The sequence below is a fragment of the Carica papaya genome, chromosome 3 (genome assembly GCF_054855325.1).
Source record: "Carica papaya isolate Zhongbai chromosome 3, ASM5485532v1, whole genome shotgun sequence".
NCBI lineage: Eukaryota > Viridiplantae > Streptophyta > Magnoliopsida > Brassicales > Caricaceae > Carica > Carica papaya.
In genome coordinates, this window is record NC_142311.1 from 3,254,446 (window position 1) to 3,268,044 (window position 13,599).

The 13,599-nt window shown below is 34.3% G+C and overlaps 2 protein-coding genes across 3 annotated transcripts; both read right to left on the reverse strand.

Moving 5' to 3' along the window:
• Positions 1-869: 869 nt before the first annotated feature.
• On the reverse strand, positions 870-4,625 carry HSP70T-2 (heat-shock protein 70T-2). 2 transcript variants are annotated; one of them, XM_022041486.2, is made up of 2 exons: positions 4,455-4,625; positions 870-2,818 (listed from the first exon to the last, which is right to left on the reverse strand). In XM_022041486.2, the coding sequence occupies exon 2, from the start codon at positions 2,807-2,809 to the stop codon at positions 1,091-1,093; it is 1,719 nt and encodes a 572-aa protein (XP_021897178.2). In that variant the 5' UTR covers positions 2,810-2,818; positions 4,455-4,625; the 3' UTR covers positions 870-1,090. The 2 variants fall into 2 exon arrangements, with proteins under 2 accessions (XP_021897178.2, XP_021897177.2); XM_022041485.2 differs by having other exon boundaries at positions 870-2,828; positions 4,455-4,624.
• A 5,104-nt stretch (positions 4,626-9,729) lies between these two features.
• Positions 9,730-12,980, reverse strand: LOC110814102 (Sec14p-like phosphatidylinositol transfer family protein). Its single transcript, XM_022041454.2, has 7 exons — positions 12,667-12,980; positions 12,291-12,408; positions 11,888-11,976; positions 11,753-11,799; positions 11,546-11,634; positions 10,920-11,053; positions 9,730-10,541 (listed from the first exon to the last, which is right to left on the reverse strand). The coding sequence occupies exons 1-7, from the start codon at positions 12,760-12,762 to the stop codon at positions 9,882-9,884; spliced, it is 1,233 nt and encodes a 410-aa protein (XP_021897146.1). The 5' UTR covers positions 12,763-12,980; the 3' UTR covers positions 9,730-9,881.
• Between the last annotated feature and the right edge of the window lie 619 nt (positions 12,981-13,599).

The window sequence follows — 13,599 nt, forward strand, 5'->3', positions numbered from 1 at the left end:
AAATATTCATCAATTTAAAATTAAATTGAATCCAACGATATAAGAACAAGTAAGTTCGTCAATTCATTCATTCAGTTTCAATCAAACCCAACTGATTTATAACTTTTTAAAATAAAATATTTTAATCAGATTTCTTCTTTTTTCTAAAACTCTCCGATTTTCAGTCTTCAATTCTATTCAGTGCTCACTTCTAGTTCTTTATATGTATGTGTTCTCAATCATGTTTGGCTCTACATTTTAAAGCCAGAAAACAATGATTCACTCTCTAACTAACTTTGAGATGGGGCTTTACCTCTCAAAATTGAAAACAAAGGCAACTGAAGCAAGGTGCATTGCAGTGCTAGCATTTCGTTGAATGAATGATCCGAATTTTGAAGCAATAAACTAGCTAGTATGGATTCATAAGGCCGAAAAAGGTAACTGGAGAATGAAGATGGTTTAGTAGCTATTAATGCTGAATAAGAGAGTCAGGCAAAGAAGACTAGGGTTTGGTCTTTTGTTACCATGGATCGGGCTAGGCTGGTGTGCCAAAAAATCTAAAAGGTAGCAAGCTCGTTGAAAAGTTAAGATTTAGGCACCAGGCTGGGCAAGGAAGTGGATTTCTTGGTTTGGATTAGTGAACCGGTACACGCATTAAATATATATATATATATTAGAATGGAAGAGTTACCTTCTCTCCATTTTGCCCCTCTAAAAAGTAGGACACTGCAAAATCAGTTTTAGTTACCACCATGAGACCAAGATATTAGGATGGAACCGCACATAAAAAAGAGACGTAGTTATATATTTTTCTGCTCACATATCTTTAATTCACGACTGCTGTTCCCCTACGTTCTGGTGCAGATGCCAAACAAAAGAAGACCAAAATGTTACGGCAACTACTTATCCAGTGAATCATATCAAAACCATTTTGGAATTTACAAGCACCACAAAAACAGCTCCGAACATGTACTGTTTCATTTAGTTACAATAACGACAAATCTTTTTACAGTAAAGAAGCACTTACTCACCTTCACAACTCCTGGCACAAGAGAAAAAAACAGAAAAGAAATGTGAAAAGCATTGCCAATTCTTTTTCTTATCACCTCTCTTATATCTTCCTTTTAACTGTCACCAACTCCATATTTGACCCGTAAATCCTGTGTAAAGCTTCAGCACACCAACCATGGCCCTCTTCGACTGTTGGCATTCTTACTTCAATCGCAGGAACAGGAGGATGTTGAGTCCCAGGCAGCATCACTCCAACTAACACTCTCAGTACGCTTAAAGAATTGATATCCATGCACACATTTATCTCCGGAACTCCTTTTGGTGCTTGTGGGATTCCCAGTATTTTGAAATATCCTAGCAGATGATTGTCTTCCACTTTCTTCCCTTCACCTTCGTAGACAGCAATAACTGCCTCTGTTTGGTTGTCACTAACAGTAGTGAAGACCAACTCTTTTCGAACTGGCATTGTGCTGTTCTTCGGAATAATGGGTACAAAGTTGTTTCCAGCAGCTCGAATTCCAATGCCAAGAGGTGTCGCCTGAATTGTTAAAAGATCCAAGCTTCCCATGGGATCAAAAATGCCTGAAGTAACTGCTCCTTCCAAGGCAGCTCCCCAGACTGCACCTTCCAACGGGTTGATCCCATTGTAAAGCTCATCCTTTTTACATATACCCTTGAGAAGATTTCTTATTTTTGGTATACATGAACATCCACCAACTAGTATTAGATCAGCAACATCCTCTACTTCTACCTTTGCTCCTTGCAAGCACTGAACAACAAGGCTCTCGCACTTTTCAAATATGCTACTATTTATCATCTCAAATTCCTCCCGGTCCACCACCTTACATATTTTGGTTCCATTTCCCAAGTCAACATCAATTTGTACATTGTTCTTGGTGGATAGCCTGTGGATAGCATCCTGGGCTGCAAGACGAAGCAAACTCAGAGCCTTGATCTCATTAATTCCATGGTTAGAGAAAAGACTATCTAAATTTGGCACAAGATGGCGCATCACGTTCTGTAGTATATCTTCTCCTCCAATAGCAGCTCCAGTTAAAGCTTTTATCTGGGAAACCCCTCCAGCTGTGGCAGTTACAGCTACATCACAAAACCCAGCACCCATGTTGAAAATAAGAGCAATCTTCTCACTACCACTTCCCATATTTCCTTGTACAGCCTGTTGCTGCTGTTGTGTGTATAACAATGCAACAGAAGTAGGTTCAGGCATTAATCTGAGGACTTGGAGGCCAGCCATAGCACATGCTCGATCAATGCGTGATAGTTGGAACCGACTGAATGAAGCAGGAATGCTTAAGACAACATTTCTTACGGGCCTTTTCAAATGAACTTCAGCCATGGCTTTTAGTTCTATTAGGAATATTGCAAGAACTTCTTCAGGAGTAGTGGACCTCCACACATTATTCACCAAGACTGCAACCAATGGGCGGACACCAATGCCCAAAGTTTGAACCAGAAAAGGAACATTACTGCTGGCATGAACAACTGGGTCAGTGTCAACTCTGCCTATCAGGCGCTTCATGTTGAAGATTGCAGCTCCAGAAAGCATCTCAAGCTCATGGGAGAATGAGTTGCTTACTCCACTTGATGTATCATCATCTTTGAATATAACATATGATCGCATTATCCTCTGGCTTCTAGCGTTCTTAAGAATCTCCACTTGGGATCCATTCCAGACAGCAACACTAGACGTGTATGTACCAATGTCAATTCCAATAGCAGTTTCTGGATAAGTAGCAAAAGATTTCTCATTCCCACTTGTTTCATTATCAGATGCAACAGTGTATTCTGGTTCAGCCATCTCTGAATTCTGATGAATCCTTCAGCAACATACCAATAAAACTTTATGGTAAATGAAACAAGCATACATTCATTACAAATTAGCTTTTCTTTGTATTCATTGTCAAGAATATTTTCAGGAGAAATTGTAACCTCAGCTCATTCAACTTAGGACCTTCTCTTTCTATTTGTGAAGAGAGCACTTAAAGACAACAACACAGGAAAAGGGGAAAAACAAACAAATGAAATAGACAGAAAAAAGACATACAGAAAATTTCCAGCTGTCACTTTGTTTCTAAACAAGAAATGGATTTCAGTTTATACATATATAATCATCATCCAAGCATTATTGGAAAATGTTCTAATAATTTCCCACCAGGAATGAAACCTAGTAGGAAAACTTCCAGAGAACTGCCATCAAGGGAAGTCTGGGGCACCAAATCACATTCTCTGCCACTAAGAGAATGCAAGATGATTCCTAACCTATTCTTATTGCAGTTTAACCTATACTAATATTTGCATCATACAAGAGAATAACCCTCTATCAAGTCGGAAACAACAATTTCATTAGACCTTAGGATGGGAGCCTGAAGAATATCAAGCTCCTGATTTCTCTACTTTTGCATAGTCATCCAATCACAAATCACACAACAACAAAGATGAAATGATGGCCTGACAACCGAGGAAATACCATAAAGATTATTGTACTCAGACATAACCCAATCTGCAGCCGACCCCTTGATAGTAGTAGTTCTTAGGAGACACAGTAAATCTAAGGTGGCAAATAGAAACAAATAAAATTATCTGTAACAACTAAAACATCATCCTGTCAATGAAACTCTAGAAAGGGTACCTAAACTTAATTTTGGAGTAATTCACCTAGGTTTTTTAACGAACAATTATAAGGTACTATTATATATATATATATATGTATTTATGTATGTATGAAAAAATTATTAGGTACTTTTCTGATAATAGATTTACAGGGGAAACCCAAAAGGCCCATGCAACAATTTCCGTTGGTACCTAATTTTTTCAAACATACATAAATTCATATATGTATATATGTTTCCAGGACAAGCATCCTTTCTTCAGGGTTCCATTCATCATTAAATCATCTAGGAAATACAGACCAGAAAAACAAAAACTAACAGGAGAAAAAAAAATGGAAAATAACAGGAAAACTCTTCTTTCCCATCTTTTTATTTACCATTTCACTTCACTTTTATAGTCGATTGCAACAAGAACAGTTCAATATTCAATTCATGAACGTGTTCCGCAAATTCACGAACACAAATGACCAAACCTACTTTAATTACAAGTCCGTGATAGCTTCAATGAATAGGTCTTGCAGCGGTAAGAAATTTGATGCTAGCTAAAAACATAATAATACATTGATAGAAAGAAACATAAACACAAGCACACAAGCGTAAAACTCATACATATATGTGAATTCAAACCTCGAATTAACAGGCTGTCTCAAGCACATAACAGAAAGTAAGAACGATCTAGCAGTTAAACAGATAATAAATTCCTAAGCAGACAAATACCGACAGAATAAAACCAAAAAAGCAGCAAAAGATGACACTCAAAAGATAATCAATGCATAAAAAGCAAGCAAAACAATAAATGTACTGAGAACCAAGGGATTTGAGAGCTACACAAACCTGCTGTGGCAAAGCAAAGAGAAATGCGAATGAAGAATCGAGAGAAGAAAGTAAAGAAAGACGCAGTCGAATGAACTGCAAGAGACGAATTCCGTGAAGAAAAAGGGTGAAAGAGTCGGGGAGGGAATGAAGGTGGTCGCGTCCTAGAGTTTCCAGAGAGACGGAGAAAAGGCGCTCAATTTAATTATATTCCTGAAATGATTTCGAAAATGGATAATCCTGTATGTGCAGCTACACGTGATCAAAATGGAACTTCAAATTTAAGTTGACTATTTGAGATTTATCCAATAGAATTGAAGAGGCTGGAAAATTACGAGCGTTAGATGTGCGAAGTGGGAGTTTATGGCCGAAACGCTGCCGTATATTATAAAAAGTAATTATTTTAAATATAAAAGAAAATAGTAATTAGAGTTACTAGTGATCGCGAGAAGGGTCTGGATTCCTGACGGAACCACGTGGTAATTTCCTTAAAAGACGGCTGTCATGGCATAGCAGGCTGGTTGAATTATATTTCGTATGAAAAAAATGTAAGTTGAATAATAACTTATTACAATTATTCTAAATAAAAAATCGTGTGATATTTTTTGTATTAGTAGGAGTTTATTAGAATAAAATTAAATTTAGTTATTTTAATAAATTAAATATTATGAATCAAATTATAAGTTTATAATACATCATTATGAAATAACAATAAATATATTATTAACGATAAATGAAGTGTTAAATCAATAGTTTGCTAGGTCTTTATACGTATACATTATTGTTTTTCTTTTTAAAATCAGTTCTAATTTTTTTTTTTAAATTTCAATAATAATTATATATGAATGCGTAAGTATTAAGTATTAACCATAAACTTTAATTTTAAAAATAGAAGTGATACTAAGTATTCAACTTTTTTAAAAAAAATTATTTTCAATTTTATTCTTAAATTCTTTTTTTCATAATTTTATATTAAATTAAAATTTATTAATTTTAAAAATAATTTTTTATATTAAAATTAATCTCGAATTAAATTTTGAGTCCAAATATTACATAAATATGATAATTATTTATTTTAATTTGTTTATAAAAATAATTTTTAAATATATCAAAACAAAATTAACATGATAGTATCTTTTTAAATAGAGAGAAAGTAGGAGTAATTAATACATTTCTCAAAAAGAAAAATTCCATAATATAACAAGAAATTAAAAAGATGAAATTTTATGTGTTAAATGAATAACCTTCACACATAAATATTTTGTAATTCCAGCGATGTATATATATATCAAACTTTTAATTCTTTTAACATCATTTTTAGTATTTTTCATCTTCTCTAAGTAGTGGGTTTTTAATTTCGTAACTCACTTGATGTTTACTTGCTAAAATTTCTATGTATCTTCGGGCTTCAAAAACCCATTAAAATAAAATTATTTTTGGGCCTTCATAGTCCACACGATTCATTTATATTTGGATATTTTGTGTAGATTGATTCACTCATAAATATTTGTAAAAACATTATAAAATTTATTTCTAAACTTTGTTGAAGGAAAACATACCCAAAATCTCTCCTAAAATAATTTAACTTAACACTATATAAAAGTTAATGTGGAATTAGAATACAATACTCAAAATCTATATCTTCTCCTATTATATAGTATGCAAATCTTAGGATAAACATTTTGAGATCTTATATCTGAATGTAAAATTTTCTTTCTCTAATTAGAAATCAAATATGATTGAGAGGCATAAATGTCAAGCACCAAAACCGTATTGTTCTTTAGCAGCCCGACCACCATGAGATTTTACTCTAACTATTATATAGATTGATCAATTTCATGGAGTAGCAATAAGCTTTTATCAAATCTGTCATAAAGCTCTCTCTTGCTATGTCAGCACCATCTCTTCTCTTAACATTTAAATCTATCTCCTCTTTGATGACCCTGATCTTTCTAAATATTATTGAAGATGTATTAAACTCAAGAATGGAGGTGGTGGTAGAAAAGCATCAACCAAATGAGGCGATAAAATAACAACTATACTTGTGTTTGTACTCCCAAACAAGATGTAAATCCCTTATATTTTCTTTTTAAATAAAATAATAATATTTGATTAAAACATATATTTGTAATAAAATTAAAGTATAAATACTAAATTATAACCAACAATATTTTTAGAATTAAATTATAACATACATAAAAATTATATGACTTGATTACGTATTTGTCGTATTTTTTATAATTTTCTTTAGTCTACCATTTTATTTGATGTGTCTCTTTGATTTTAAGCAACTTGAAGTGTGAATTTAAAATGGTTAAGGACTACTTTAAATACTAAATTTAGCATGAAAAATAGAGATAAGATGTTTTAGGAATTTGAATGTTAGTAAAAAAGTCAATAATGTCATTAAACAATAGATAATAAATAGGTGGAATAAGAAATGATAGTGTGATTAATAGTCGATGACGAGGTTAAAGGTGTGAGTTCAAAATTTTTTATGTACCTAGGAGGCAAATATAATGAGAGTATTTGGGCTTATACAAGTGGTATAAAAATTAATAATTATTATTTTGTACAAAAGTCTATATGGGAACTTATGCGTGTAGATAGAAACTAGTATAAGATGTAAAAAAAAAAAAATGGTAGGTAAAAATGAGAGAATTGGAATGAGTGTTTACGAATTTATAAATTTAATTCTAATGTGTTGTTTGTTGAGTTAAAATTCTTGAACTCCTTATTTTTAATTAGTGACTTAGTTTATTTAAGAAGTGTCGGTTAATCATAATTAAAGTTTGGCTTAAAGTTGTGAAGTAATTATTTTAATTTTTGCCTATAAGATTAACCTTTGAAAGCGTTCTCGTTTACATCTCTAAAGAATGTTTTTATTTGATGGAGATTATGTGGAACCATCTTGTTGTCACAAGAGGTGAGGTGATAAATTCTTCCATCATATGTTTAAGAACTCTACTTTGTCTTTATTCAAGTATTGATTGATTCTTCAGTCTAAACAATCGAAGGATTATTTACATGTCTTTTTTTTTTATATCAAATTACTAAAGTTTTAGCTTAGTTCAGCAAATATTATGACAACATGTTAATTAATTTTACGATGCTTGAATACACATTGTTCAACTATGAAACTATTCTTTAAAAATATCTTTAATAGCTCTATTTTATGAATAGAATATTGTTCTTCAAAAGTGTATCATCATATAATAACTTTAACATTCACTCTATTATAAATGTAGTTATAGTGGTATTATTTTATTATTACTTGTGCTGCCAAATTCTTGAGAGCGAATTTGTACCCATGACCTCTCTTTTTGTGTACTCTATTAAGTATTGATCTATTTAGATGTTTAGTTAAATCGCCTTCAAAAATTGTATATAGTATTCACGATTTTAAGTTTTTTTTTTGCCACTATTGTATGAGGCATCTATTGTTATGACTATGTCTCGTATGAGTGTTACCTTCGCCGAAGTTTAAGATTTTTGTGGTGTCTTAAAAATGTATTTATATGGTATAAGTGCCTTAAATTATTGATTACTGTTTAATCAAATTTATTTATTTTATTTTAAAAAATAGAAGTACATTGAGTTTAAAGAGGACATGAATAGTTTTAAATAATTATGAGGAAAAGACAAAAGAAGGAAGAAGATTGATGAAGATAATGGCGAATCAACAAACGAGAAAGAGCATTGAGGAAAGTGGCTCCGGTTGGAAGATGAATTTCGTTATTTCTATGCATTTATGCATAGATCATGAACTGTTTTGATACTTTGGATAAAGATATTAACCGCATTATCTTTGGAAATAATAAGAAGCTAAAGACGGGAAATGCCAAAGTGACATTACTCAATACGCATAATGGTGTTGTCAAAAAGCTTGCTATACTTGGTATGCACCCACTTACAGCAACAATGTTATTTTATTTGGCTTGTTGGCACACTTATATTAGTCACGAGTTATTAGATGGATGGTGTAAAATTACTTAAGATGATAATTAAGTTCGATTGTATAGGGGAGGAGGAATCACTTGTAACATTTATTATATATGTACATATGATCTAAAGTTTCAATACTATAATATGATGATAATTAATATTTTGGATCATCTGTATATCAACTGGCTCTCTTGTTTTTTTTTCTTATTCTTTTCTTTCTTTTTTTCCCAGATAAGTGGTGTGTATATATATATACACACACATACATATGATATAATGAACTGGTGATTCTGTGGATAAAAAAAAAAAAAAAAGAAGTCTTGAAACAAATGAAACTCACTAGCAAACAAAGAATAAACTCCAAATACCAACATCTTCACTGCTTCCTCTTGTCCACATCTATATGAACTCTCCGACTCTCAGGCTAAATTACAAACCTCAAATTATATCACTACCTTCCAAATACAACCACTCCAAAGAACTCTCTAACGTCACCCTACCTCTCACACAACTTTCCTTCCTCCACGACACTTGGCAACACGACAAACACCTCTCCCATCTCAATGACTCACTACGTACTTATTTCAATATAAACAAATATAAACGTACATGAATATTATAATATTATATATGTATCTACTGTGCTCAATTCCCAACATCCAAAAGAAAATGGAAAGAAAAGAAAAAACTCTCACTTCTAATCTTCTCCTAGCATTTGCATGTAAGAATATGTTCAGAAGTAAATTTGACTTCTTACATATATAACACGACACATATTCTAAGCCAAACACTGCCAACGTCGAAACCTACGCATAAAAATATGTCAACCATATGCCATTCTTATATTAAAAATCGAACCTTTTAGATTATTAATATGCATATATACAGTACTACTCCAATACAGATTCTCTCCTCAAAATACTCTAAACCCTAATTCACAACAGTCAACGAATATCAATTAAAAATAAAGCACATAAATATTAAATTGGAAATGAAAGAGATCACTCCTATTTCTCTATTCATATATAGTACTTTTGGTTTTCTTGATGCATAATATATATATGTGTGTGTGTGTGTGTGTATTATATTTTAAGATCAGTTCCAATGCAATGTTCACCGTCAAGACCACGGTGTCTTTTTCCCAAGTTTCAACGACCCAAAACCCGTAGACTACCTTTAATTACTCAAGACCTAAAAAATGAACAAGATGCACACCAATTCACATCCCACCTCGTACGTTGTCTCTTTAATAAAATTGCCACTTCCATACATTAATCTTATTATTGATTAATGATGCATGCCGCACGTACGAGTTAATGAAATATTAATAATAATATATATCACCCAAAGATAAGAAAACAAAACAAATATTTTAATCAATATATAATTTATTAGTGCTAGTGCCATTGACACATGTAGTTAATTGTGGCTAGTAATTTATAGTAGTTGCCCTATGTACTGATCAGTCTCCTTGATCTCAAGCTTGTTTTCCCTTTAAAGCAATCAGAACCGTTGAGATACTGACATGTGGCGGCGTCTCAGCTGAGGAGACACGATGGAAATCAGTCCACCAAGTGGGGGCCGCATCTTTGACCTGTATATCATCTCATCGTACGGCCTCCTGTAAAATTTCAAGAATGGCAAGAACGATTCTCGTGACTTATCCGCCTTCGTGCTGAAGTGGTAATCCCTGCGGAAGAACGTCGCCGGTGATTGCAGGAATGAGGGACGTGGGGTCCTGACCGTCGTCTTCTCCGGCAAAGGAGTTGACGGGAACAAGCTCTTCCTTGCAGCCCTGGTATAGCTACTGCCGCGAGGGGTCCTGGCAGCCGGAGATGCGAAGGACAACGACCTGGCGTTAAGAGGGGAGATGAGAGCAGGGCCTAGAGGAGACGGGGATGTAGGTCCCACCTTGGAAGCTGACGTGTCGGTCAAAGTGAGGTACCAAGGTTTGAGTGAGTCGAAGTGGTGGGAAACTGTGAAGGAGAATCTGGAGGAGGAACAAGAGCCAATCTTGGCCGTTGATTTGGTTGACGAGGAGTCAAAACGGAGAGATGCGGCTCGTGGGTAGTAAGAGAAGTCATTGAACTCAAGTGATTCTTCAAAGTCTAGAGACGATACCACCATCGTGACCGTTGATAGCTCAACAAACGGACGGACGCCCTACAACCATATTATTATTATTATAATAATTATAAATTACTTAACATACACTGTATAATCAATCCCTTTGAAAAATGCTTTTCTAGGCCCTCAATGTCATGAATCTCACTTTGGTTTAAACGTTAAAGTTACTGGTGATTATCAAATGATTTTGAACCTGAAGAGATAATTAATTAAGGTCCCACAGGGAGAAAAGTAGTGTACAAGATTTGACTAAACTCTGATGACCCAATTTTTAAAAAAACAAAACAAAACCCAATATAAGATGGTCAACAGTACCAGAAACTGTACAACTGGTTCAACATCAGGACAAAAAAAAAAAGGTGAAATCACCCGATCATGATTAGCGTAAATCAAGAGATGAAGATTTGAAATTACCTTCCAGAGATAAGAGAAGAGAGAAGGTGCGTCAATGACAAATGCTTTGTAAAGACGGAAAGGATAGTAATCTCCTACGATTTTCAGTGTCGCCAGTAATAAATTCATAAAAGCCGATGCTGATCTGAAAAAGCCTGCATTTGTAAGTAATCAAACCATATTATTCTCCAATAAATCAAATTAAAGAAGATAAAAATTGATAAAGCCTGAGTAATTAGCAGAGCATGTGTAATTAATTATTTATTATTTGGTTGCAAAAGCATAACTACGTCTATTACGGGGCATTGTCAAAAAGAAGTTGGAGAATCAAAAATTTTAAGGATGTCTGGGAGACGACTGTTGAGATCATCGACCAATTCTAGGAAAAAGTGGGAAGTATAATCTTTGTATCTGCAATTCCCGATAATACCCCTGAAATCCGGAGCCAATAATGGGGTAATGAACGAGACACATGAGGGGCACTCCGGACAATTTTCTGAAGATGTTTCAGACCCTGCCGGGACTCCGACATGCTTTTGCAGCGTGCGATATACACCGCTTAGAATTACCATAAAGTATATACTCCGTTTTAATTGCTTCTTGGTTGATTCTTGAGGGATATTATAGTAATTAGGGTGTGAACTCACTTGCGTCAAAAAGTAAAACGAACTGCTCGACGTTTTTTGGCATGGTCCCTACCGCCACCTCCAGCGTAAACACCAGCAACCGAGTAAATCTGATTTCCAGTTTTCAAAATATGAAACCAAAAATATAATAAGTAAAAACTGCACGTTTTCCAGAGTGATTAACCCAGGAAACTAGAAAGAGAAAAGGGGTTGTTTGGCTATACTTACAGTTTCTGTGAATGAAACTTCTGGTAATCTTGCTTGATACGAAAAATCTGCAACGAAAGAATTATATCGGCTTATATATAGTTCTCAAACAAATTTTCAAAAATGAAAAAGGATTATACAAGGTATGTAAAATACCAAAACAGGTCTGGATTCTTCGTCGTGACCAGCGACGTAAGCAACTCCTTCAGCAAGTTCGGTAGAGAACTCATCTGCTATCAAGCTCTCTGAGTTCAAATCATCAAACGAAAACGAAAATCAGGATTTAAGATTAAAAGCAATTCCTTTTGTTGGAAAAAAAAAAAAAAAGTTTTTGAGTTAGTGAGGTCAATGATTACTGGGGTATCAACTTTATCGTTCAATTCAAAAATGGAAAAACTAAAAAAGCAAGATTCCAATGAAACAAAACAAAAAGGAAAGAAGATGCATATAAAAAGAGAAGATAGCAGCTGCAAGAGCTTGGAAGGCTTTTCTGAAGCAACAAGAATGACAAGAAGAAGAAGAAGAAGAAGAAGAAGAAGAAGAAGAATAGAACTAGTACCAATGCCTAAGCTCTCTCTCCAAGAAAGGCAAGCCCTCAACAGCTTAGCAGCCTTCTTCACATTATCACCTTTTGCTCTCAGAAACCTCTCAACACAAGCGTTGTTGCAGAACTTCTCCTGTTTAAACATAATAATTTTCACACTTCAGTGGAAAACCTAGCTTCACAATATATAACGTTGAAGAAAACCATTAGCCAAACCCATGAATAGTGTAAGAACTGTTTAGACCAAAGAAGAACCAATAGTACTAAAAGAAGAGGTGAAGAAGAAAATATGGCAGCAGAGAAAGATCTGAACTAAGGTGCCCATGCAGTATGTTCATATTAAAAAGAAAATGAGAAAGAAAACAGAGAAATATGAACAGTGAAAACCGACCTGCTTGACAGAGAGAGGAGACTGTTTCCTGAGAAGATCAAGAACAGCTTCAAGTCTCTCGTTCCCTTTCTGATCTCTCTGATCTTTCTTGCCCATTTCGAGAAAAGAAACCAGGTTAAGATATTCTGAACAGAAAACAATGACAACAACTACACCACCAACAAATATACCAGGCTTGCTCTTCACGCAACCATTTAAAACTTTCACTTGCAAACAGCCTTTTTACATGCAGAGAGGGGGAGAGAGAGAGAAAGAGGGAGGGAACAGGTATTTGAAAACTGCGAACGTTGAATATTGTGAAGTGAAAGGATTAGAAGAAGGTGGCTATATATAGGAAAGTGACGGCTGATAACGGCGTTATGTAGCAGACAAAAAAAATATTTAAAGTGGAAGAGAGGTTTCAACTTTCAACGTCAAAAACGGGCTTATAGTCAATGCCATCCTTGTTATATAATTATCAACATCATCATCATCATCATCATCATCATCATCATCATCACCACCATGCAAGTACTAATTGAAACGTCGGCGTATTAAAAAAAAAAAAAAAGGAAAACCCACAGCACGCAATTAATCCGTTGTAGTCTAATTATTAGAACTACTTTTTCTTTTGTAATGTGGAAAGGGATGGAGTGGCAGGAGTGTAAATAAAGTGAGAAAGTAGGGGTAATAGTGGGTAAAGGGGAGGGGTCATTGTCATAATTAGAAATGAAATGATGGGGCGAAGAGGACTAGGACCCGTGAACGGACATTTCGGGATAATCAGAGTTAATGTCCAAAAATACTAACACTTGTTTTATATATGCTTTTTTATTTATTTAGAAACGGTGCGTTTTGCCTTTGCCGTGAAACCAAACAAATTGGTTCCTGTCTCTATTTGGTCTCTGCCTTCCTAAAGGGAACCCTAGTTGTTTGGTCTACCGTGTCATATTA